At 37.2% G+C, this 22,249-nt stretch overlaps 1 protein-coding gene across 1 annotated transcript in view; it reads right to left on the minus strand.

Annotated features, from left to right (window-relative positions):
* Nucleotides 1-21,719, minus strand: part of zanl (zonadhesin, like) — a 51,149-nt gene extending 29,430 nt beyond the window's left edge. Inside the window, exons 1-46 of the mRNA XM_062993563.1 lie at nt 21,646-21,719; nt 20,180-20,205; nt 17,374-17,520; nt 16,469-16,731; nt 15,972-16,056; nt 15,720-15,872; nt 15,388-15,558; nt 15,072-15,169; nt 14,868-14,946; nt 14,691-14,777; nt 14,416-14,609; nt 14,192-14,333; nt 13,796-14,040; nt 13,566-13,714; nt 13,064-13,192; nt 12,817-12,955; nt 12,582-12,723; nt 12,231-12,427; nt 11,993-12,131; nt 11,763-11,879; nt 11,438-11,562; nt 11,192-11,337; nt 10,538-10,681; nt 10,309-10,416; nt 9,884-10,053; nt 8,507-8,709; nt 8,218-8,359; nt 8,013-8,114; nt 7,736-7,929; nt 7,512-7,653; nt 7,115-7,359; nt 6,885-7,033; nt 6,612-6,740; nt 6,365-6,503; nt 6,131-6,272; nt 5,785-5,981; nt 5,547-5,685; nt 5,317-5,433; nt 4,986-5,110; nt 4,735-4,880; nt 4,087-4,230; nt 3,862-3,969; nt 2,791-2,960; nt 2,230-2,432; nt 1,967-2,108; nt 61-254 (exon numbers count right to left, since the gene is read on the minus strand). Of these exons, the coding sequence (XP_062849633.1) occupies nt 61-254; nt 1,967-2,108; nt 2,230-2,432; nt 2,791-2,960; nt 3,862-3,969; nt 4,087-4,230; nt 4,735-4,880; nt 4,986-5,110; nt 5,317-5,433; nt 5,547-5,685; nt 5,785-5,981; nt 6,131-6,272; nt 6,365-6,503; nt 6,612-6,740; nt 6,885-7,033; nt 7,115-7,359; nt 7,512-7,653; nt 7,736-7,929; nt 8,013-8,114; nt 8,218-8,359; nt 8,507-8,709; nt 9,884-10,053; nt 10,309-10,416; nt 10,538-10,681; nt 11,192-11,337; nt 11,438-11,562; nt 11,763-11,879; nt 11,993-12,131; nt 12,231-12,427; nt 12,582-12,723; nt 12,817-12,955; nt 13,064-13,192; nt 13,566-13,714; nt 13,796-14,040; nt 14,192-14,333; nt 14,416-14,609; nt 14,691-14,777; nt 14,868-14,946; nt 15,072-15,169; nt 15,388-15,558; nt 15,720-15,872; nt 15,972-16,056; nt 16,469-16,731; nt 17,374-17,520; nt 20,180-20,205; nt 21,646-21,719 (6,741 nt within the window). The remainder of the gene's footprint in view (nt 1-60; nt 255-1,966; nt 2,109-2,229; nt 2,433-2,790; nt 2,961-3,861; nt 3,970-4,086; nt 4,231-4,734; nt 4,881-4,985; nt 5,111-5,316; nt 5,434-5,546; nt 5,686-5,784; nt 5,982-6,130; nt 6,273-6,364; nt 6,504-6,611; nt 6,741-6,884; nt 7,034-7,114; nt 7,360-7,511; nt 7,654-7,735; nt 7,930-8,012; nt 8,115-8,217; nt 8,360-8,506; nt 8,710-9,883; nt 10,054-10,308; nt 10,417-10,537; nt 10,682-11,191; nt 11,338-11,437; nt 11,563-11,762; nt 11,880-11,992; nt 12,132-12,230; nt 12,428-12,581; nt 12,724-12,816; nt 12,956-13,063; nt 13,193-13,565; nt 13,715-13,795; nt 14,041-14,191; nt 14,334-14,415; nt 14,610-14,690; nt 14,778-14,867; nt 14,947-15,071; nt 15,170-15,387; nt 15,559-15,719; nt 15,873-15,971; nt 16,057-16,468; nt 16,732-17,373; nt 17,521-20,179; nt 20,206-21,645) is intronic.
* Nucleotides 21,720-22,249: the final 530 nt, after the last annotated feature.

Below are 22,249 nucleotides of genomic sequence, written 5' to 3' on the forward strand. Positions count from 1 at the left end.
TTAGAGCTGCTTTAGGTATAAATACAGAATTTCTCTTAATCAAATATCTATTCCATTTACCTCATAGTAGTTATTGCTATCATCCAGACAGCCACACTTTTCAATGGGTATACAACGTTTGCCTTTGAACACAAAACCTGGTTTGCAGAAGCAGCCACTGATACAGGAGCCAGTGCAGTTGGTGGAGGGTTCTTTACAGCTGGGAATGCAAGCTGGTCCACACTCTATGTACTCAGAATCAGGAGGGCATTTCACTATTTGTGAAGAAGAAGAAAAGTTAGAGCATGGCTGTATTGCATATATACAGTACATAAAAAGGAGAATGTAATCATTTTACCTGGTGGGGTTGTGGGAGAAGTTGGCTTCGGAGTTGTGGGTTTGGGTGTGGATGGTTTTGGGGTTGTTGGCTGGGGTGTTGGGGGTTTTGTGGTATGTCCATCTAAAGGTCCAAACAAACAGAAAAGATTTTAAAAAGCTAATTAAGGCCACATTTCTACTGATTATCCTGATGTTTCTGTGTGCATTTACAGTGAGGAAAATAATTATTTGATCCCCTGCTGATTTTGTAAGTTTACCCCCTTACAAAGACTTGAACAGTCTATAATTTTTATGGAAGGTTTATTTTAACAGAGAGAGACAGAATATCAACAAACAATCCAGAAAAAAACATTAAACAAAAGTTATAAATTAATTTGTATTTAATTAAGGGAAATAAGTATTTGATCCCCTAACAACCAGCAAGAATTCTGACCCCCACAGACCGGTTATGTGCACAAAAGGCACACAAATTAGTCCTGTCCCTGTATAAAAGACTCCTGTCACAGAATCAGTTTCTTCCGTTCAAATCTCTCGACCACCATGGGCAAGACCAAAGAGCTATCAAAGGACGTCAGGGACAAGATTGTAGACCTGCACAAGGCTGGAATGGGCTACAAGACCATCAGCAAGAAGCTTGGTGAGAAAGAGACCACTGTTGGCACGATCATTCGAAAATGGAAGAAATACAAGATCACAGTCAATCACCCTCGCTCTGGAGCTCCATGCAAGATTTCACCTCGTGGGGTAAGATGATTCTGAGAAAGGTGAGGTCAGAGAAATGCTGGATATGACCCCAAGAACACCATCCCCACCGGGCATTTCCCTGCCTCCAAACACGGAGAGTGGAGTTGATGCCAAAGAGCTCAATTTTGGTATCATCTGACCATATCACATTCTCCCAAGCTTTCTCTGAATCATTCAGGTGTTCATTGGCAAACTTCAGACGGGCCTGTACATGAGCCTTCTTGAGCAGAGGGACTTTGCGGGCACTGCAGGATCTCAATCCATTACGGCGAAGTGTGTTACTAATGTTTTTTTTAGTGACTGTGCTCCCAGCTCCCTTGAGATCATTGACAAGCTCCTCCGGTGTAATACTGGACCTCACCTTTCTCAGAATCATTCTTACCCCACCAGGTGAGATCTTGCATGGAGCTCCAGAGCGAGGGTGATTGACTGTGATCTTGTATTTCTTCCATTTTCGAATGATCGTGCCAACAGTGGTCTCTTTCTCACCAAGCTTCTTGCTGATGGTCTTGTAGCCCATTCCAGCCTTGTGCAGGTCTACAATCTTGTCCCTGACGTCCTTTGATAGCTCTTTGGTCTTGCCCATGGTGGTCGAGAGATTTGAACGGAAGAAACTGATTCTGTGACAGGAGTCTTTTATACAGGGACAGGACTAATTTGTGTGCCTTTTGTGCACATAACCGGTCTGTGGGGGACAGAATTCTTGCTGGTTGGTAGGGGATCAAATACTTATTTCCCTTAATTAAATACAAATTAATTTATAACTTTTATTTAATGTTTTTTTTCTGGATTTTTTGTTGATATTCTGTCTCTCTCTGTTAAAATAAACCTTCCATAAAAATTATAGACTGTTCAAGTCTTTGTAAGGGGAAAAAAATAACATCTCCTTAGTCTATCACTGTACCATTTGGTTTACAGATGTACTCTCCATCCTGCAGTTGGCAGGTCTCTGTCGGCAGGCAGCTGGTGTTGTAGCACTGGAGAATTTTTCCACTGAGACATACACACTGATGCTTACAGCCTTCCATATACCAGGACTCATTTATCTACAAATTGTAAAAAACACACTTTAATAATTGATTGCAATATATTTTAAAATCAGTAATCATTAAAAACTTCATTTTGTATGCCTGTGTTTGTGCTATGTATATTGTAAGACACACTTACTGGATGGTAGGAGCCTTCAGGGTCCACACAGCCACAGTCTCTCAGAGGTACACATTTGTCATTGCTCAGAACAAAGCCCGAGTCACACTCACATCCCTCAACACACTTCTCTCCACAGCCAGGTGGTCCATTCACACCTACACATGTTTCTGGACATGAACTCACACACATGGAGTAGTGGCTGTTCGGGGGACAAACCAGAGCTGTGAAGCAAAAGTAAAGAATAAAGTTATTACAAGAGAAAGACATGAAGAGGAAAAGTTGCAACAGGTTTTTTGGCTAGTTGTTTGCTACAGGCACTAGCATTTTCTGACATTGTAAGTACTAAAGTACTGGAATTATTGCCATTTTTTGGGCAGCTTTGCTTCAAAGGTAGATGTGAGAGAAATATTAATCAAAGCACATTTAAAATCACTAACAGAATCAAATCAAATGTTGACTTAAAGTGCTGAATATGAAAACTTTACACCCAAAATATTTTAATAAGGTAAGCCATCAACAACTAAGTGTAGGTGAGGACCAAATCCTTGTAAATACTGTTGTTTAGTAGTTAAGACTCACGGCAGAAGTCTGGTTCCCTCCACTGGTGAACTGGGGCTCCGGCACTAAGGCAAGCATCAGTATAAGCCTGGAGCTGATCACACAGAGTCTGCAGAAGTCCCTCATAGCGACACATATCAAACACACAGCTTTGGAAGAATGGCAGAGGGTCCACCACCTTTATACAATCCCTGTTTGTATTGGGAAGAAAAGAAAAAAGATGAATATCAGTGTTTTCTCTTTACTTGTATTCTGATATTAAGCACTTTGTGACTAAAGGCTTTGGTGATATAATCAATCCTGCAAGCCTGAAAAAAAAGATATTACACAGCAGTCACTGAACAAGACCATCTCTTCAGAGACCTCTGAGACTGCTAAGAACAAACCATCAGTTGCTGCCTAATCCAGTACAGTATTAAAACCAAAAATACAGCATGACACACCCCCAGCATACACAACTACACGATTTGATACATGAGCCTTCTTGCTATTTTAAGTTCTGTGCTTGTCTAACCAAGGATGTGTTCCTTAAACAAGATTTAGATGCCAAGAATTGGTAGAAGCCAACCCTACATGCCAAAGTGAATGGACCATTTTGTTTGATTTATTTATGTCTATGCTCCATTCACTGTGATTTTATTTTTTAATGAAGAAAACAGTAAGTAAAATAAAGTCTCTATCATCTTAAGCATGTAGATTAGACTAGACAGTGACCATAGAAGGCAGCTCTAGAACAGATTTTTAGCCCACACATTTTGTACTTTAGTTGGATTTTTCCTTTTTTAGGAAGTATTGTGGTCTGCACCTGTGCATTGGCTTAATGGATCCAAATCCTATTACAGATAAGTAAACTATATGATCAAAGGTATTGTGGACATCTGATAATGAGCTTGTTAAGCATCCCACACAAATACAACAGGCATAATAGGGAGTCTGAAAAGGAACAAAACATGCTTTTCACCTTTTTCGTCCCAAAGCTAAGAGTAAAACAACTGTTCTATACCAAAAACAAGCAAAGATCTGATGTTCTGAAAACTTATATTAAAAACATATTTAATAGTCCTCAAATCTAATGATCTAATATTTGCTTACCTGAAGGGCCCACTGATGTTAGTTATTTTACCACATTTCTCTGGTTTAGACACTTCAGCTTCTAGACTTGGGTCACATGGTGGGTCAGGTTTGTCATCAGGCTTGCACCTAAAACACAACACACATTTATTCAGTGATTATTAAATGTGTCATCACTGATTTCAATGATTTAACATTCGTCTTTCATTTATAAATCAAAAAAGAGTAAAAACAGAGTAAACATACTTTTCATCTTCATCTTCATCAGTTTGCCAGCTGTTGCCAAATTGATCTGAGTTGCCGGCCAGAGAACCATCTGGCTTGATGTAGTCATTATTTGGGTTTCCGTTATAGTCTCCACACAGACCACACATCTGCTCATAGTAGGTACTAAGATGCAGATAGATACAGAGAGTTAGTGTAATACACTAGTAACAAGGCTACATTCTACTATGTTAGTCACAACATAGTGCCTGGACTTTGTTTATGAATACCAAGAGCTTTGTGTTTTTAAAATAAGCATTGTTTTTATTATTAATAAAAATAATTATTATTATCAATAATTAATAGTTTTATTGTTTTTGCCACAATGTATTTATTAGCAACTAAAACGTAATATTTAATGTAACTGACATTTTTGAACTCCCCTTAAAGAAAGCACACAAACTCAGGAAAAGCAAAAAGAAACTACAGTATATTTTCCTGTACATGCCTCCAACAGTGCAGACTTGGTAAAGTCAGAATTTTAAATTCTCCTGATAAAAAGTCATAGCTGCTGATTCACTAATAACTCTTGTTATCACTCCTGTAACCCTGATTTCACTTATTAACTTCTATTAAACTAAATATTGTAACACAAACTCATGTAGAATACAAGTCATTTAAAAAGCTTACCTAGGCACAGTGATCTTAGCATAATGGTTGCCATCCCAGCGCACCTCCAGACCAAATGGTGTGGTGAGAATGACATACTGTCCAGCCGTGGTTAGAGAGATTAGTGGAGAGGGGGAATGAGGAAGTGCCACTTTGAGTCCGTTCACCTGTACAAGTGAAAATGTGAAGTGATTATTGCTACCATGAATAACACTTAATATAGAAGCTATTAAAAGAGGAGAAACAAATTGTATGCTACTTATTGTGCTAACCAAGGTCTTTCTGCTCTTCATCAATGTTACAGTGATGCTATTGACGGTCACATACAACTTCCTGAGATAAGAGACACCAGCGATTCCTCTCTCCTCATTCTTTCCCTCCACAGAGAACCAGGGACCTGTACAATACACAATAATCACACCAGTGCTTAAACCTATTTGTGTGCACATGTTTAAAGCAGTGTCAAATGTTATAGAAAACAGAATTGTAAGATTTAAAGTATTGCTGATAAATACTGTACTTTCTAACATCTACACGTGTATATGAATAAAAATATACATGCAGACATTGCACTGAATTAATCCTTTTCAGCTGAGTACTCACCAGTGTTGTTTCTGCAAGTGCGAGCCAGTGTGTAGGTGCAGGTTCCCATGAAGGTGTAGTAATTACCATCAAATGTGGTGTAATGAGGGTCACCAGAGATGATACAGTCCTGATGGCCTAAAGAGAAACAGAAAACACACCGAGTCACTTATAATGTATAAGCGTGTAACTATTAGGTAAAATATTCTTGATAATATTGTTAAATATAAAAAATATAGTATAATACTGACCAACTGGGTAACATCCTATTACTCCTCCCTGCACACCACACTGCTGCATTGGGGGACATTTAGCAGCTCTGCAGGTAACAAATGGAGGATTACATGTGCACTGCAGCTCACAGTCCTTGGTGTAGAACTTGTCCCCAGGCTAAAATCCAAGAAGCAAAGTGATAAAAAGAAGAAAAAATAGGTTATTGTACACTGCAAGCACTTTATAATTAATGTGTGTTAATACACAATCATTTACCTGGTAATATTGTCCATTATGCAAACATCCACATGTGTCTTGCTTCACACACTTGTCACCACTTAGTACATATCCAGGATCACACTTGCACCCCTCAGAACAAGGTCCAGTGCAATGGCTGGGTGGCAGAGGGGTACAGGAGGGCTGACAAGGGGGAACGCAGGAGTCATAGTGGCTGTTGGGTGGGCATTTGAGAGCTGTACAATAACAGAACAGGTTTTTGTCTGTTTTGTTACTTTTTTTAAAGTTATTTAACTAAATAATCAAACCTATGTGCATACACATAAATGCATAATAAACATTACATTATGACTAAATGTGATTTTAAGGTTCATTTGAGACTTACGGCAGAAAGTGTTGTTTCTCCAGGGTCCGATGTTAACGCCACGGTCCTGACACTCATTTACATAGGCTTCGATTGCCTCACACAGGGCAGAGTTAGGGCCGCCCAGGGCACACAGATCAAATACACAGTTTTTGAAGAAACTCTACACAAATACACAATGTAAAACAATGTTACTATTAAATGATGTAATTTATTAGATACTTAGCTGTAACTAGTCTGGTCTGCTTAACTCACATTAGGATTGACTTTTGGGTGACACACAGCAAATGGACCTTTGCTGTCCAATATGATACCACAGTAAGCAGGACTCTCATAAAGGTCCTGTTCTGTTTCTGTGCAGCCAGGTGTCGGGTCACCTGGACTCTTATTACAGCTGAGAAGCAAATACAAAGAAGAGTTAGTCTTCTTCTAGCAATTCAACAAAGGGTCAAAATGGGATATCTTAAAAATTCCTCAGTATGTACAATATAGAATCACTTACTCTGGGTCTGTGTTCCAGCTGTTGCCAAATTCAGTTGGATTAGTGACCAATTCACCAGTGGGGGTGCGGAAATCATCCAAACTGTTGCCATTGTAGTCACCACACAGACCACAAAGCTTGTTCTGATAGCTGGGCAAACACAAAAACACACAAATGTATGGTATAGAGTCTGTTTTTGATCAAACATGGAGATGTTTACATTTAAATGTCTGAAATACAGCCGCATCCACTTTAAACAAATATATAGTAATACTACCATAACACAACACTCACTCTTTGATGACTTTGATATCCATGTAGTGGTTTCCATCATATCGTACAGTCACACCAAACTTCATGGCCACAGTGTAGAGTGTCCCATGTTTGAAGATGTCCACTCCAGCAACAGGGCTCAGAGGAAGATTCACATTGGTTCCATTCAGCTAGAAACAGACAGAGATAAGTACTTCAAAAATGTTTTATCCACAACTTCACAGCAGACATTGACTCATTTGTTCACTTACCTGCACAACTCCCCCTTTCAGGATGGACACCTTTACTCCTAGAACATGGACGTGGACAGCAGCTACATAACTGACCGTGGGAATGTTATAGCGATGCTCATTTTCAGTATAGACAGCAAAGTAGGGAACGTCTGTACTGTTGCACGGCTCAGAAACCAAGTATGTGCAGTTGCCCATAAAGTCATAGTAGCGTTTGTCAAAGGTGGAGTAGTGGGGGTCACCCGAGATAATACAGTTTGAGGAGTCTATGTGGAAAAGATAAATCAATGTTAAAGATTTAAAACATACAGTTAAAATAAATGTCTGTCTGATTTATTTATCTGACTTTTTCATTCTTTAACATCCCATAAAGCTGATAGTATTCATTATTACAGCTGGAAGTAAGATTTTTACATACCTTTAGGATAGCAGCCATGGATTCCTCCCACTTCTCTGCATTCTTCTGTGGGGTCACAGGTGTTGTCCACACAATTTAAGGTGTAATTTCCAGCACAGCGACACAGTTTAGAGCAGCCATTTCCAAACACAATCTCTCCAGGCTGAAAAAACATAACAAAACTAAAAAGGCTGTTTGGGGGCTGAATAAAGATTTGACCTAATTAAAAAAGGAATTTAATTTACCTCATAATAGTTGTTGTCATCATCCAGACAGCCACACTTTTCAATAGGAATACAGCGTTTGTCCTTGAACACGAAACCTGGTTTGCAGAAGCAGCCACTGATACATGGACCAGTGCAGTTGGTGGAGGGTTCTTTACAGCTGGGAATGCAAGCTGGTCCACACTCTATGTACTCAGAATCAGGAGGGCATTTCACTATTTGTGAAGAAGAAGAAAAGTTAGAGCATGGCTGTATTGCATATATACAGTACATAAAAAGGAGAATGTAATCATTTTACCTGGTGGGGTTGTGGGAGAAGTTGGCTTCGGAGTTGTGGGTTTGGGTGTGGATGGTTTTGGGGTTGTTGGCTGGGGTGTTGGGGGTTTTGTGGTATGTCCATCTACAGGTCCAAACAAACAAAAAAGATTAAAAAAAGCTGAATTAATGCCACATTTCTGCTGATTATCCTGATGTATATATATCTTGTTAGTCTATCACTGTACCATTTGGTTTACAGATGTACTCTCCATCTTGCAGTTGGCAGGTCTCTGTTGGCAGGCAGCTGGTGCTGTGGCACTGGAAAATGTGTCCACTGAGACATACACACTGATGATTACAGCCTTCCAGATACCAGGACTCATTTATCTACAAATTGTAAAAAAACATCATACAGATTATGTAATTTTCAAATTAAATTAATAATTGAATACAATACATAAAAATGTTCGTCATTTAAAGTACTTCTCTTTGCATTTCTGTGTTTGTGTTGTGTGCATTGTAAGACACACTTACTGGATGGTAGGAGCCTTCAGAGTCCACACAACCACAGTCTCTCAGAGGTACACACTTGTCATTGCTCAGAACAAAGCCAGAGTCACACTCACATCCCTCAACACACTTCTCTCCACAGCCAGGTGGTCCATTCACACCTACACATGTTTCTGGACATGAACTCACACACATGGAGTAGTGGCTGTTGGGGGGACAAACCAGAGCTGTGAAGAAAAAGACAAAATTAAGTTAATACAAGAGGAGAAAAAGTTACAGAATATTGTTTTGGCTTTGCTAGAATTTACTAGCATCCAAATGTTCAATAAACAAGACTTTTACTAAGCACTAAAGCATTGGGGAAACTGCAGTTTTGGGTAAGGTAAGCTTCAAAGGTACATGTGAGAGAATTTTGGCTTTTGTTGTAAATTTTGCTTATCCACTGGTGCATGGAACCAGTGTTCGAATCCCTCACTGGTGCCTGCGTTGTAGTCCCTAAAGAACTACGCATTCCATGGGTTACAGAACTCATTAGTGCTAATGTCACACAGCTGACAGGACTATATATTAAAGCTTGGCGCTCGAAACGGTGGTGTGTTTGTTCTCAAAGCACAGTCGGTAAAGTAGACGGCCAGAATTACATAGCATCTTTTGTATTTTAAAGAGCGTTTTCTATATTCTTGGCATCTCTTCTTATTTAGGCTATTTTAAATAAAACTGTTCACTTCCACGTCTTATTGAATCAGAATTAAGTAAATAAATCATTATTTTGACTGCCCCTTTCTTTCCAAATGTTTTCCTTTTGCTTTTAATTTAGATGAGGGAGAAGTATTTGGTCTGTGGCCGTGTATCAATGTGCTGATGGACCGAGTAGGCAAGCAACTCATCTCGGTCGCAGTTCCATCTAGTGCTTTCACCTTAGAGATTGAGGTAGTTTGTTTTTTTCAGCGGGTTCATTTTTCTTTATTATGTATTTTAGCTCACACTGCAGAGCGGCCACCTTTTGTGGTCTACAGTGCATAATCTTTTGGTAAAATATTTAACTTTTTTCTCATTTTGTTTGCCTTGTTAATGATTCTGTTCAGCCTCTGCATTTGGGTCCAGAATCAGCTTTGTGGTGAATCTATCTGTGGAGAGATCCTCACCTTACAAGTTCTGTGTTTTTCAGAATCTTTGTTTAAAAATCAGTCTTATGATACACTTTGTTTAATCACGTTGTTTCAGTGCTAATTTTGTTTTCTCCAGATATTTTTATCTTATAACAGCAGGAACAAAATTTGACCATAAAATTAAATGTAAACATAGTGCTGAGTTTAAAAAACTTTTAAAGTACTTGCACACACAAAAATACCTTTTTAATAAGGTAAGATATTGAGAACAAAACAAGAGTTTAAGACTCACGGCAGAAATCTGGTTCCCTCCACTGGTGAACTGGGGCTCCGGCACTAAGGCAAGCATCAGTATAAGCCTGGAGCTGATCACACAGAGTCTGCAGAAGTCCCTCATAGCGACACATATCAAACACACAGCTTTGGAAGAACGGCAGAGGGTCCACCACCTTTATACAATCCCTGTTTGTATTGGGAAGAAAAGAAAAAGAATGAGCAAAGATCACTATAGCTGGACATTGGTCAAAGACAGCCCAAAATGCTGTGGTTTCTTTAAAGTTCTTCTGTTTCTAGGAGTATATATTTTGAAAGCTATAAATTACTGAAACTAATACATAAACTGTCAGATGACCATAATGAAAACGGACCTCAGGTATTGTTTTTCATATGTGTTCATACAGGACAGTTCTAAAATCTAATGATCTAAGATTTGCTTACCTAAAGGGACCACTGATGTTAGTTATTTTACCACATTTCTCTGGTTTAGACACCTCAGCTTCTAGAATTGGGTCACATGGTGGGTCAGGTTTGTCATCAGGCTTGCACCTAAAACACAACACACATTTATTCAGTGATTATTAAATGTGTCATTGCTGATTACAATGATTGAACATTTGTCTTTATTTTATTTTTTTTAAAAAGAGAAGTAAAAACAGAGTAAACATACGTTTCATCTTCATCTTTGTCAGTTTGCCAGCTGTTGCCAAATTGATCTGAGTTGCCGGCCAGAGAACCATCTGGCTTGATGTAGTCATTATTTGGGTTTCCGTTATAGTCTCCACACAGACCACACATCTGCTCATAGTAGGTACTAAGATGCAGATAGATACAGAGAGTTAGTGTAATACACTAGTAACAAGGTATAGTACTACTATGATTGGCTGGACTACCAGGAGCTTTGTGTTTTCAAAATGAGTTTCTTTGAGTTTAAGAATTTGTACCAAATGTCACAATGTATTTAATAGCAGCTAAAATTTAAGATTTAATTTAGCAGACATATTTAAACACTCTTTAAATAAAGTGCACTAATTCAGGTAAAGCAAAACTTGTAAATTATTCTGCCATTTATGTTAGTTAGCCTTCTATATTTACATGTATGAAATGTATTTGGTAAAATTTTTTATTTCTTATTTAGTTTTACACATTATTCCTACTGTAGAAAATTGGTGGTCAGGATTTTAACTTACAATATGGTAAGTCCAAAGCCATAACTCCTGATTTACCAACACTTACTTCTTAACTAAAACTTAACATTGATCATCATAACCCAAGGTCAAATGTAAAACATTCTGATGTAGAACACTAAACATTTATACAATACCTAGGCACAGTGATCTTAGCATAGTGGTTGCCATCCCAGCGCACCTCCAGACCAAATGGTGTGGTGAGAATGACATACTGTCCAGCCGTGGTTAGAGAGATTAGTGGAGAGGGGGAATGAGGAAGTGCCACTTTGAGTCCGTTCACCTGTACAAGTGAAAATGTGAAGTGATTAAATGGTAGCATGAATAAAACAGTGTTAATATAGAAGAGATTTCAAATAAAATCATTGTCTTATTGTGCTAACCAAGGTTTTTCTGCTCTTCATCAATGTTACAGTGATGCTATTGACGGTCACATACAACTTCCTGAGATAAGAGACACCAGCGATTCCTCTCTCCTCATTCTTTCCCTCCACAGAGAACCAGGGATCTGTACAATAATCACACTAATGCTTAAACACCTTCAGTAAACACATGTTTATAGCAGAGCTGAATGTTATAAACATTAAAAAACAGAAATGTCAGATTTAAAGTACTGCTAAAGTACTTTCTAACATCTACACGTGTATATGAATAAAAATATACATGCAGACATTGCACTGAATTAATCCTTTTCAGCTGAGTACTCACCAGTGTTGTTTCTGCAAGTGCGAGCCAGTGTGTAGGTGCAGGTTCCCATGAAGGTGTAGTAATTACCATCAAATGTGGTGTAATGAGGGTCACCAGAGATGATACAGTCCTGATGGCCTAAAGAGAAACAGAAAACACACCGAGTCACTTATAATGTATAAGCGTGTAACTATTAGGTAAAATATTCTTGATAATATTGTTAAATATAAAAAATATAGTATAATACTGACCAACTGGGTAACATCCTATTACTCCTCCCTGCACACCACACTGCTGCATTGGGGGACATTCAGCAGCTCTGCAGGTAACAAATGGAGGATTACATGTGCACTGCAGCTCACAGTCCTTGGTGTAGAACTTGTCCCCAGGCTAAAATCCAAGAAGCAAAGTGATAAAAAGAAGAAAAAATAGGTTATTGTACACTGCAAGCACTTTATAATTAATGTGTGTTAATACACAATCATTTACCTGGTAATATTGTCCATTATGCAAACATCCACATGTGTCTTGCTTCACACACTTGTCACCACTTAGTACATATCCAGGATCACACTTGCACCCCTCAGAACAAGGTCCAGTGCAATGGTTGGGTGGCAGAGGGGTACAGGAGGGCTGACAAGGGGGAACGCAGGAGTCATAGTGGCTGTTGGGTGGGCATTTGAGAGCTGTAGAATAACAGAACTGTTTTTTTTTTTGTCTCTTTTGTTACTTATTTTAAAGTTATTTAACTAAATAATCAAACCTATGTGCATACACATACATGCATAATAAACATTACATTATGACTAAATGTGATTTTATGGTTCATTTGAGACTTACGGCAGAAAGTGTTGTTTCTCCAGGGTCCGATGTTAACGCCACGGTCCTGACACTCATTTACATAGGCTTCAATTGCCTCACACAGGGCAGAGCTGGGGCCGCCCAGGGCACACAGATCAAATACACAGTTTTTGAAGAAACTCTAGACAGAAACACAAAATTAAGAACAGTGTTATTATTAAGAAACTTGATTTATTGGTGGTTCTGTTTTAATAGCCTGATCTTGTTAACTCACATTAGGATTGACTTTTGGATGACACACAGCGAATGGGCCTTTGCTGTCCAATATGATACCACAGTAAGCAGGACTCTCATAAAGATCCTGTTCTGTTTCTGTGCAGCCAGGTGTCGGGTCAACTGGACTCTTATTACAGCTGAGAAGCAAATACAAAGAAGAGTTAGTCTTCTTCTAGCAAGTCAACAAAGGGTCAAAACGGGATATCTTAAAAATTCATTAGTATGTACAATATAGAATCACTTACTCTGGGTCTGTGTTCCAGCTGTTGCCAAATTCAGTTGGATTAGTGACCACTTCACCAGTGGGGGTGCGGAAATCATCCAGACTGTTGCCATTGTAGTCACCACACAGACCACAAAGCTTGTTCTGATAGCTGCAAAAACACAAGCAAATATGAGGCACATATACTGTACAAAGACATTTTTTTAATCAAATGTGACTACAGCTTGATAGAAATGATAAATACAAACAAATCCAGGCACTCCTTTTATGTTCCTTTTAAAGCCCTGTCCATAACATACATGCAAGCACAGTGAATAGGCCAAAATTGCTGGCTGGTGGAGTTAGAGAAGAATTTTCAAAAAATGAAAGCAACAGGGTCAGACTAATATTATTTGGTTATTGTTTCTTTAATTGGCAATTTATTATTAGATGCAGAAAAATAGAGAAAACACTTAAATGTCTGAAATACAGCCGCATCCACTTTTAACAAATATATATCAATATAACCATAATTCAACACTCACTCTTTGATGACTTTGATATCCATGTAGTGGTTTCCATCATATCGTACAGTCACACCAAACTTCATGGCCACAGTGTAGAGTGTCCCATGTTTGAAGACGTCCACTCCAGCAACAGGGCTCAGAGGAAGATTCACATTGGTTCCATTCAGCTAGAAACAGACAGAGATAAGTACTTCAAAAATGTTTTATCCACAACTTCACAGCAGACATTGACTCATTTGTTCACTTACTTGCACAACTCCCCCTTTCAGGATGGACACCTTTACTCCTAGAACATGGACGTGGACAGCAGCTACATAACTGACCGTGGGAATGTTATAGCGATGCTCATTTTCAGTATAGACAGCAAAGTAGGGAACGTCTGTACTGTTGCACGGCTCAGAAACCAAGTATGTGCAGTTGCCCATAAAGTCATAGTTGCGTTTGTCGAAGGTGGTGTAGTGGGGGTCACCCGAGATAATACAGTTTGAGGAGTCTATGTGGAAAAGATAAATCAATATTAAAGATTTAAAACATACAGTTAAAATAAATGTCTGTCTGATTTTTTATCTGGCTTTTCTATTCTTTAACATCCCATGAAGCTGATAGTATTCATTATTACAGCTGGAAGTAAGATTTTTACATACCTTTAGGATAGCAGCCATGGATTCCTCCCACTTCTCTGCATTCTTCTGTGGGGTCACAGGTGTTGTCCACACAATTTAAGGTGTAATTTCCAGCACAGCGACACAGTTTGGAGCAGCCATTTCCAAACACAATCTCTCCAGGCTGAAAAAACATAACAAAACTAAAAAGGCTGTTTGGGGGCTAAATAAAGATTTGACCTAATTAAAAAAGGAATTTAATTTACCTCATAATAGTTGTTGTCATCATCCAGACAGCCACACTTTTCAATAGGAATACAGCGTTTGTCCTTGAACACAAAACCTGGTTTGCAGAAGCAGCCACTGATACATGGACCAGTGCAGTTGGTGGAGGGTTCTTTACAGCTGGGAATGCAAGCTGGTCCACACTCTATGTACTCAGAATCAGGAGGGCATTTCACTGTTTGTGAAGAAGAGAAGAGGTTAACATGTGGCTGCACTGAATTATAAACTATAAAAAGGAGAATTATTTATTTTTAACCTGGTGTTGTAGGAGAAGTTGGCCTTGGTGTAGTAGGTTTAGGTGTTGATGGCTGTGTTGTAGGCTTCATGGTTGTTGGTGTTACAGCTAAAACAGAAAATAGTTTTTTTCAAATTTATCATTGCCAAAAACACTGATCTGAAAACAATTAGGACTGGATAGTTTAAATAGTCTTACCATCACAAGTTGTGATGCACACACTGTCGATAGCAATATCTGTCTTATCTGTACTTCCATATACTCCAACAATTACGAACTAAAACACAGACAATAATTACATTAAATGTTATTAAAGTCTAAAAGGCTGCAGTTATTGTCTGCATTGAACAATAGAACTGGCTAAAATATTTAGCAAGTAAAAGAAATAAAAAAAATTCTTACCTGAACAGTTCCTGTACCAATATAGGGAACCTGTGCTGGTTTCCAAACCTGTCCTTGGTTTCCAATGACAGTGAAAATAGGAGATGCCAGTTTTCCATCTAGGAATTGTCACATCAGATCATGAGGTGGGTCATCTGAATCATTCATTTTCAATTTAATCATATACATGGTATGTTGGATCATGCACTATACCATTGGTGTAAAACATGTGTACTTGTTTCTCTTTTTGATGATTTATTTTTCTTTTTTTGTTGCAGTTTTATTTACTTTTAAGTGAAAAAGGATTAAAAGTTCAAATCACCTATATAGGAGACACTTTCACTGGTGACAACATTGACATGAAGCTGCATGTCTGATGAAGTGCCGTACATGTAATAATGGAAGTCTAGCTGCAAGCAGCCAGTAGAAGATGATAAAGGTGGACTCCATAGCTGAGCTGAGGCTCCTGGGATACTAGAGTATGAATCCATCAACAGGTACAATCCCACTGTTAAGAGTAAAGCATTTAAACAGTAAATGGATTTTCAGAAAAGACACTGAGGGAGTACTGAACACTACAGTTGGACCATTTTTACAGTTGAAAAAAATATTAATTTCTAATTCTATTTCTAATAGAATAACAGATTCTATCAGAGAAAGTCTACTTACAGCCTGGTTTGGAGAAGTCGTCATCAGGACCTGTACCAGGAGTCTCAGTGTTTCCAGCCCAGAACTCCCAGCCAAAGATTTCTAGATCTGAGACCTCATTTTCCCATCCACACAGGTTATCCATTTCATCAAAATCACAACCAGCTATACAGCCTATCAAAGAAGCACCCATATACGTCTTTTTTTTTTAACATGTTTAAATTTATTACATTCATTATAAAAAGTATTGAAGAACAAATGTAGGTAATTTACCTGGACAAGCTCCCTCAGTGATGTTTATGTTATCCAAGGCTGTATCACATGATGATGAGTAGCCACGTACTGCTTCAAATACAATCTAAAAACACAACAGTATAAGTCACATTTGGAAAACGTATTATTAATTGTTTTATCCATAACGTTTACATCACCACTACCAAAAATGTACACACCAAAACAGTAAAAACCCTAACAGTCATATGCTATATAAAATGTTACATTATGATATTATTTTAACGTTAGACATGAAAATAAATTTCCAGTACAAAAATTACTACTATATAGTCAAGCAAGTTTCACCAGAAAACAATGATGTCTTTTGACTGCTGATTTGAGCCTGGTTTGATTATTTTATTATAAAATAAAGTCAGACAGATAGACAGACTATATAATAAAGACTAAAGAATAAAGATAGAAAAAAAGAAAGACAGACAGAAACAATGACATGCAGAGTACTCAAGATTTAGTTCAAAATCCTCTGACATACTCACTTCAACCGACTGTCCAACTGGTATGGACACAGTAACAGCTGCTCCAAGCCATGATGGACTCTGGACCCCAATTTTCTGCCATAGTATTTCCTGCGTCCCAGGTCGCTTGGCCAACAAGTTTAATTGGTTGTTTCTTTCAGAGCCATACATGTAGTACTGAAATTGTACACAAATTTCAGCTGGTGTGTTGAACACAGGACTGAGTAAGCGAGTTTTCCTCCCATTGCCAACATTATCAGCTTCTTGGTATATGTAAAATCCACCTACGCATGGTACCAAAACTCGATTTAGTCAACTGATATGTAATGTAATGAGGCAGAATTGTTATCCTATCATAATTCTTTATTAAACAGATTATATTTTGCTAGTATAATGTAATTACACTATATATGTGTGTGGACACCCTGTCATGAGCTTAGATATCCGATTTCTAAACTTTGGGCATTAATATGGAGTTCCTCCCCCCACCACCACTTTGCATCTATGTTTTAGAAAGGCTTACTGCAATATTTTAAAGTGTGGGAATTTGTACCAATGTAGGTAAAAGAAGTCTGGCTAACACAACAATGAAATCTTAATGGTGCTCAGTGGGGCTAGGTTTCTTCACATCAATCGTATTACACTAAGGACATTTATGGACCTCACAGTCATGCTGGAACAACCAGTGCCTTCCTAACAATGTTGGAAGTATATAACTCATTTAATATAATTTATGTTATACACCTGTTAGCAATAGGTGTGGCTAAAACACCTGAAAATAATGTGTGAAAATAGTGTCATCATCATTTTGGCTATATATATTGCATATTTTAAACAAATAGCGTTTAGATGTATACATGATCATAAACAGTCTAATGCTTTAATGCACAGCCTCAGGATGTAGTTATCCTAAACCATAAACTTACTGCCATCAGGATAACCTCCAGGGGGTCCGGTGCCAGGTGTTGGGGTGGCTCCTGTATGGCGGATCCAATCACCGTCATCTGCAGTGTCTTGCCGGAAGTTACAAAATGGCTCTGCATCATTATTAAAGTCACAGGAGGCTAACACAGCTGTAAAATTAATAGGAAAAGAGGGATTAAGCTTATGTTTCTTTGAACCACCACCTTCTTAGATACAGTGCTTACTTATCTTTACATGCTCAGATAAAATTTGTATATATGTCAGCATGGACATCACATGATATGCAATATTGTCTATACAATTACTAACAAAACTGATGAAGTCTTTAACTGAGGGGTTCTTAACCTGCAGTGCATGGCCCACTTGCAGCCCATGTAAGTATGACCCACACTATCGTACCATAGGATTATCATTACCCTTAGTTAATGCATAATGCAGTGTTCATGACCAAAATAGGCTGAGAACCAGATAAGAGTTTAGACTGCTGTGTTAATGAACAGACAGCAGAGATATAGTGTCTAGAATATGCTGTACTCCACCCTTTTAAAGCTTTGATTGCACTTACTGTTATGTGTTCTTTTACAGCTTTTCTGAGTGTGTCGGCACTCATGTTGTGATAAAATGTAGCCTGGGATGATGCATGAGAACTTTGGAGCTATGCAAAATCATAAAGTCCATCCAGTTTAAAAAAGGTCATTAAGAGACAGCCACTGTGCACACTGAAAAATGTCTAAAAGCCTAAATGTATTTTCTAATTTTGAACCACAGTATATAAAATAAAATAAAATTAAGAAAACTATACAACTGTGGCCCACAATAAGTTATAGAAAAATATGGCTGATTTTATAAGAAAGAAAGGGCAGCACGCTGGCTCCGTAAATAGCACTGTTGCCTCACAGCGAGAAGGTCTTGTGTGGGTTTCCTCCAGAAGCTTTGGTTTCCTCCCACAGTCCAAAGACATGTAAGTTAGGTGAATTGAAAAGTTTGACGTGTTTAAACTTGAACAGATAAATCATGTTTAACCTGTAACTACCTGTCCTGTCATGAACATAACCATAATGAAGTGTAATACATAATGAAGTGTAAAACATGTCGTTAAAATCCTACACAGCAAAAACTGGAGTGTTGAAATTTCAGAGTTAAACATTTCAGAGTTGATTTTCACTCTCAAAGTGTCATTTTAACACATTCGGATTTAAATTGTGTTCAGTGTTGGAGTTATTTGGCAGAGTTGATTGGATCGGTGTTAACCTAACTTAGATTAATTTAAACTCCGCCTCTAGATTAATTTAAACTCTGTCCATGCATTTTACTTCGGTTGGAGACAAGGAGATGACGGCACCATTTTCCTCCTCTCAAGTTTACGCGGTAAGTGTAATTAATTCAGTTTTAATGAAAGTGTACACTGATGATGATATTGTCAGTATAAAACATAGCTGTACTGAAGGATGTGTGTGTGAGAGAGAAAGTTTCTGTTGTAAGAACGCTGCACAAATTGACTGCAGCTGATTGCTGCCACTTAAGTTACATCAGCTGCTTTTGGTCCTGTGTGATTTTTTGTTTGCTTGTGTAGCCGTCTAGTCAGCTAGGTTAGCAAGCTAAATGACTTGTTTTCTCCCTGCCTACTGGGGAACTGTGTACTGTAGTTGTTTTTGTTCTTTTTTCAATGATTATTTTGGGCAAATGTTTACCATATTGGTGGCTCATATGATTAATAATCATGGGTATGTGTGTTCCATATTCTTTTTATTTGTGCCAAATAACTGCATGACAATTACATACATTTAAGTTAGATATTTAATCTCTTTTCAGATTAAATGAGAATCTGAGAAGATGATGAGGGACATTTTTCAGCACCGCCAGAAACTTGTTAATGATCCAGGCAGAAGTGCTGATATCCTTTCCATCTTCCCAAGATTTCTGGATACAAAAGGATTGTTAAGTTTGGAATGATGTTTATGCTGGGTTGAAATTAAGCATTTAATGTAGTAGTACAACTAGTAGTTTAAAATTAATTCTTTATTAAAGGCTGATCAAGACTCTCCTGTTTTGATGACAACATTACTTGTACTCTGCACAATGACAATAAAGTTGAATCTAATAATTGCAGGCTTTTTTTGCATTAATTCATGCATTCATTATTGTAGAGTTTAAGGTTTAGTTTGTTTATTCTGTTACAAAGTTGATCTGATTTAAGGGAAAATATGACCAATAGATAGACATTTTAAAACACAACACCTCTCTGTAAAAGTATTAAATTTGATGAATTTTCCATTATTTGATTGTGACTTTGTCTTCAGCCTATGACCAACAAATGGCCTGTTGTTGCTTTTGCATCTTCAACCGCCGCCACCAGGAAAAATAAATGTTATTTTTGAAAATTATTTGGTGTATTGGAATTAATTCATATTATTAGAAGAATAATGTAGGGAGTTAAATGAACACTACTGAAATAGTAAAATATAACTCGGAGCAGTGTTATTTTTAGATAGAACCCAACAGTGGTTGCATAGCAGAGCCTGGATTTGAACCACCAATCTTCCGGTTGACAGCCCAAAGCTCTATCTATACCACGGTTCAAGTTTAGCTGAAGTTTGTACTTCCTTAGTTACTTTAACTCTGTTTTATGCGTTAAAACAGGAACTCTGACAAGGTGTTAAACATTTAACTATTTTGAAAGTGTTGATTTAACTCTTAAGAGTGTGGAGCTATATAAACCCTGAAAAAGTGTTAAAATCAACTCTGTGGGAGTTAGTTCAACACTGGACTTTTTGCTGTGTAATAAATGAAATAACAAAGAAACCTTACCTGCATTAAGTTCTGCATAATCATTTCTGTAAAAGGACAGAAAAAAAGGGAAATAAATATCTGAACAGCAAAATCCTCTAATTTTATCTAATTAAATGTCTACATTTTTGAATATTCTGAGACACCAAAGTATGTTACCAAAACATATTTATTTAATGTCATTATTGTGCATGTGTAGCTAAACATTTACATAAATGTAATGTACATCTAAATCTGTGGCAGAATTTATCTTGTAACTCAACGTCCCCTAACTCAAAATCTTTGAAACTCAACGCCCTTCATTAAGAAATCTGTACCCTTAAACTCAACATTTCCTTTAAACTCAACGTGTTCACCTTTTTAAAAAATTGATTAATTTAATGTCAAATTAACAAATAACAGCCACTTTGTTTAGCGCTTTGCTTGAGCGGTGCAGTAAGACGCCATCAAAATTCGCATATAAGACAAAACTGCATTTGTGTGTTAAATCCACTCTGAAAGCTCCACATGTATCTGTTTATCTGGATTTTTCTTCTGGTTTACTTCGGTGTTACAGCTCGAGGTGCTGAGAAATTGTAAGAATCAGCTTTTTTTTTGAGAGAGTCTAAAACACTTATCATTAAAATAGCTTAACGTGACTAAAGGTATTAAAATTATGACATAGAAACACTAAAACTCTCTTAATTATTACTGCTTATAAGTTCTCTCCACTCCACTCGCTTATTTTAGTACAATAAGTCACATTAAGCTTTGTGCAACAGTTACTGATTATTAACTGTTTTCAATTGTATTTCAGTGTTTTTTATATTATATTTGAATTATTTTTAGTGTAAAGTGTCAAAAACAACCCCATTATTTTACATTAGCCAAAAATATATGCAGTTCCACAGGACCATGAAATGCATTCACAGGTTTCCCATACATCCTTATGGGAAAAAATACCTTGAAACTCAACGCCTTTAAAACTCAACGCCTTTAAAACTCAACACCACTCCTAGAACCAATTGACGTTAAGTTTCAAGGTACCACTGTATGCCATAATCACAATTAGGGATTTGGAAAAAACAAACAACAAAAACATGTAAATGTTTTATACAGTATTTTCCCAGCTTAATTTTTTAAATATTTTGTATATTATTTATTATTATTGTGAATAATAATACAAAAACTTATAAATGATATTTAGTTATAATTTTATAACATTTCAAAAAAGATTTAAATCGCCGTTTTTAATAGGACATTAAAACAGTAGCAAAATACTTATTTATTAGCCTTTGAATAGTTTTTGTAGGTGAGAGTTTTGGTTTTCCCTCTTAAAACTTTATTCATATATTTACTGTACAATTTACAGATGACTTTACTTATTATTTACTTATGCAATAATAATTTTTATAGTGCAGTAAACTGTTACATATCTGATTCCTATCAAACAAGATAAATTAAGATTTAAAAAAAGATCTTTCAGTTACAAAATTACAAAACCTTACCTGTTCTCAGTATTTTCCACAGTATAGCAAAAACTTATCCATGTTATAATTAGTATTAAATTTAGATAACCCATAGCTAACTGAAGCAGTTAGCTATACCGAGACAGACTTAATTGCGCAAAGACCTTTTATAAGGGTAGCCTGTAGTTCAGGAAGGGAGGGGCTAATAAAGAGTATATTACTACCATATCACTTTTTCTTCCATATTCATACAGAGACTATTGCAAAACCATCTGAGTCAATGAGTAACTACATGAGCGTACAGTGGACATCTACAGCTGGGTGTGTTTAACAACACAGCAAAATTACCCAATACAGATTAGTTCTAAATTCCCAAAATTTCTCATTCTATTGATGTTCAGTGTAAATGTCAACTTCTATTTTTTTTTTACTATAGCTCATATTCATATTGCAACATAATATGAAAATTAAGTAACAAGCTGGTCAAATATGCATAATTAGTTTCTTAATGCTTTTTTATTACTTAAATAAAAAAGTAATAAAGCATCCTATCTGGCCTGTACACTCATAATCAGAGAAAGATGTGCCTTGCATTTATCTGTGTACTTTATTTATAACCCTTAAAAATGTGTGTGTACTTCCT

The sequence above is a fragment of the Trichomycterus rosablanca genome, chromosome 4, assembly GCF_030014385.1.
Source record: "Trichomycterus rosablanca isolate fTriRos1 chromosome 4, fTriRos1.hap1, whole genome shotgun sequence".
Lineage (NCBI taxonomy): Eukaryota > Metazoa > Chordata > Actinopteri > Siluriformes > Trichomycteridae > Trichomycterus > Trichomycterus rosablanca.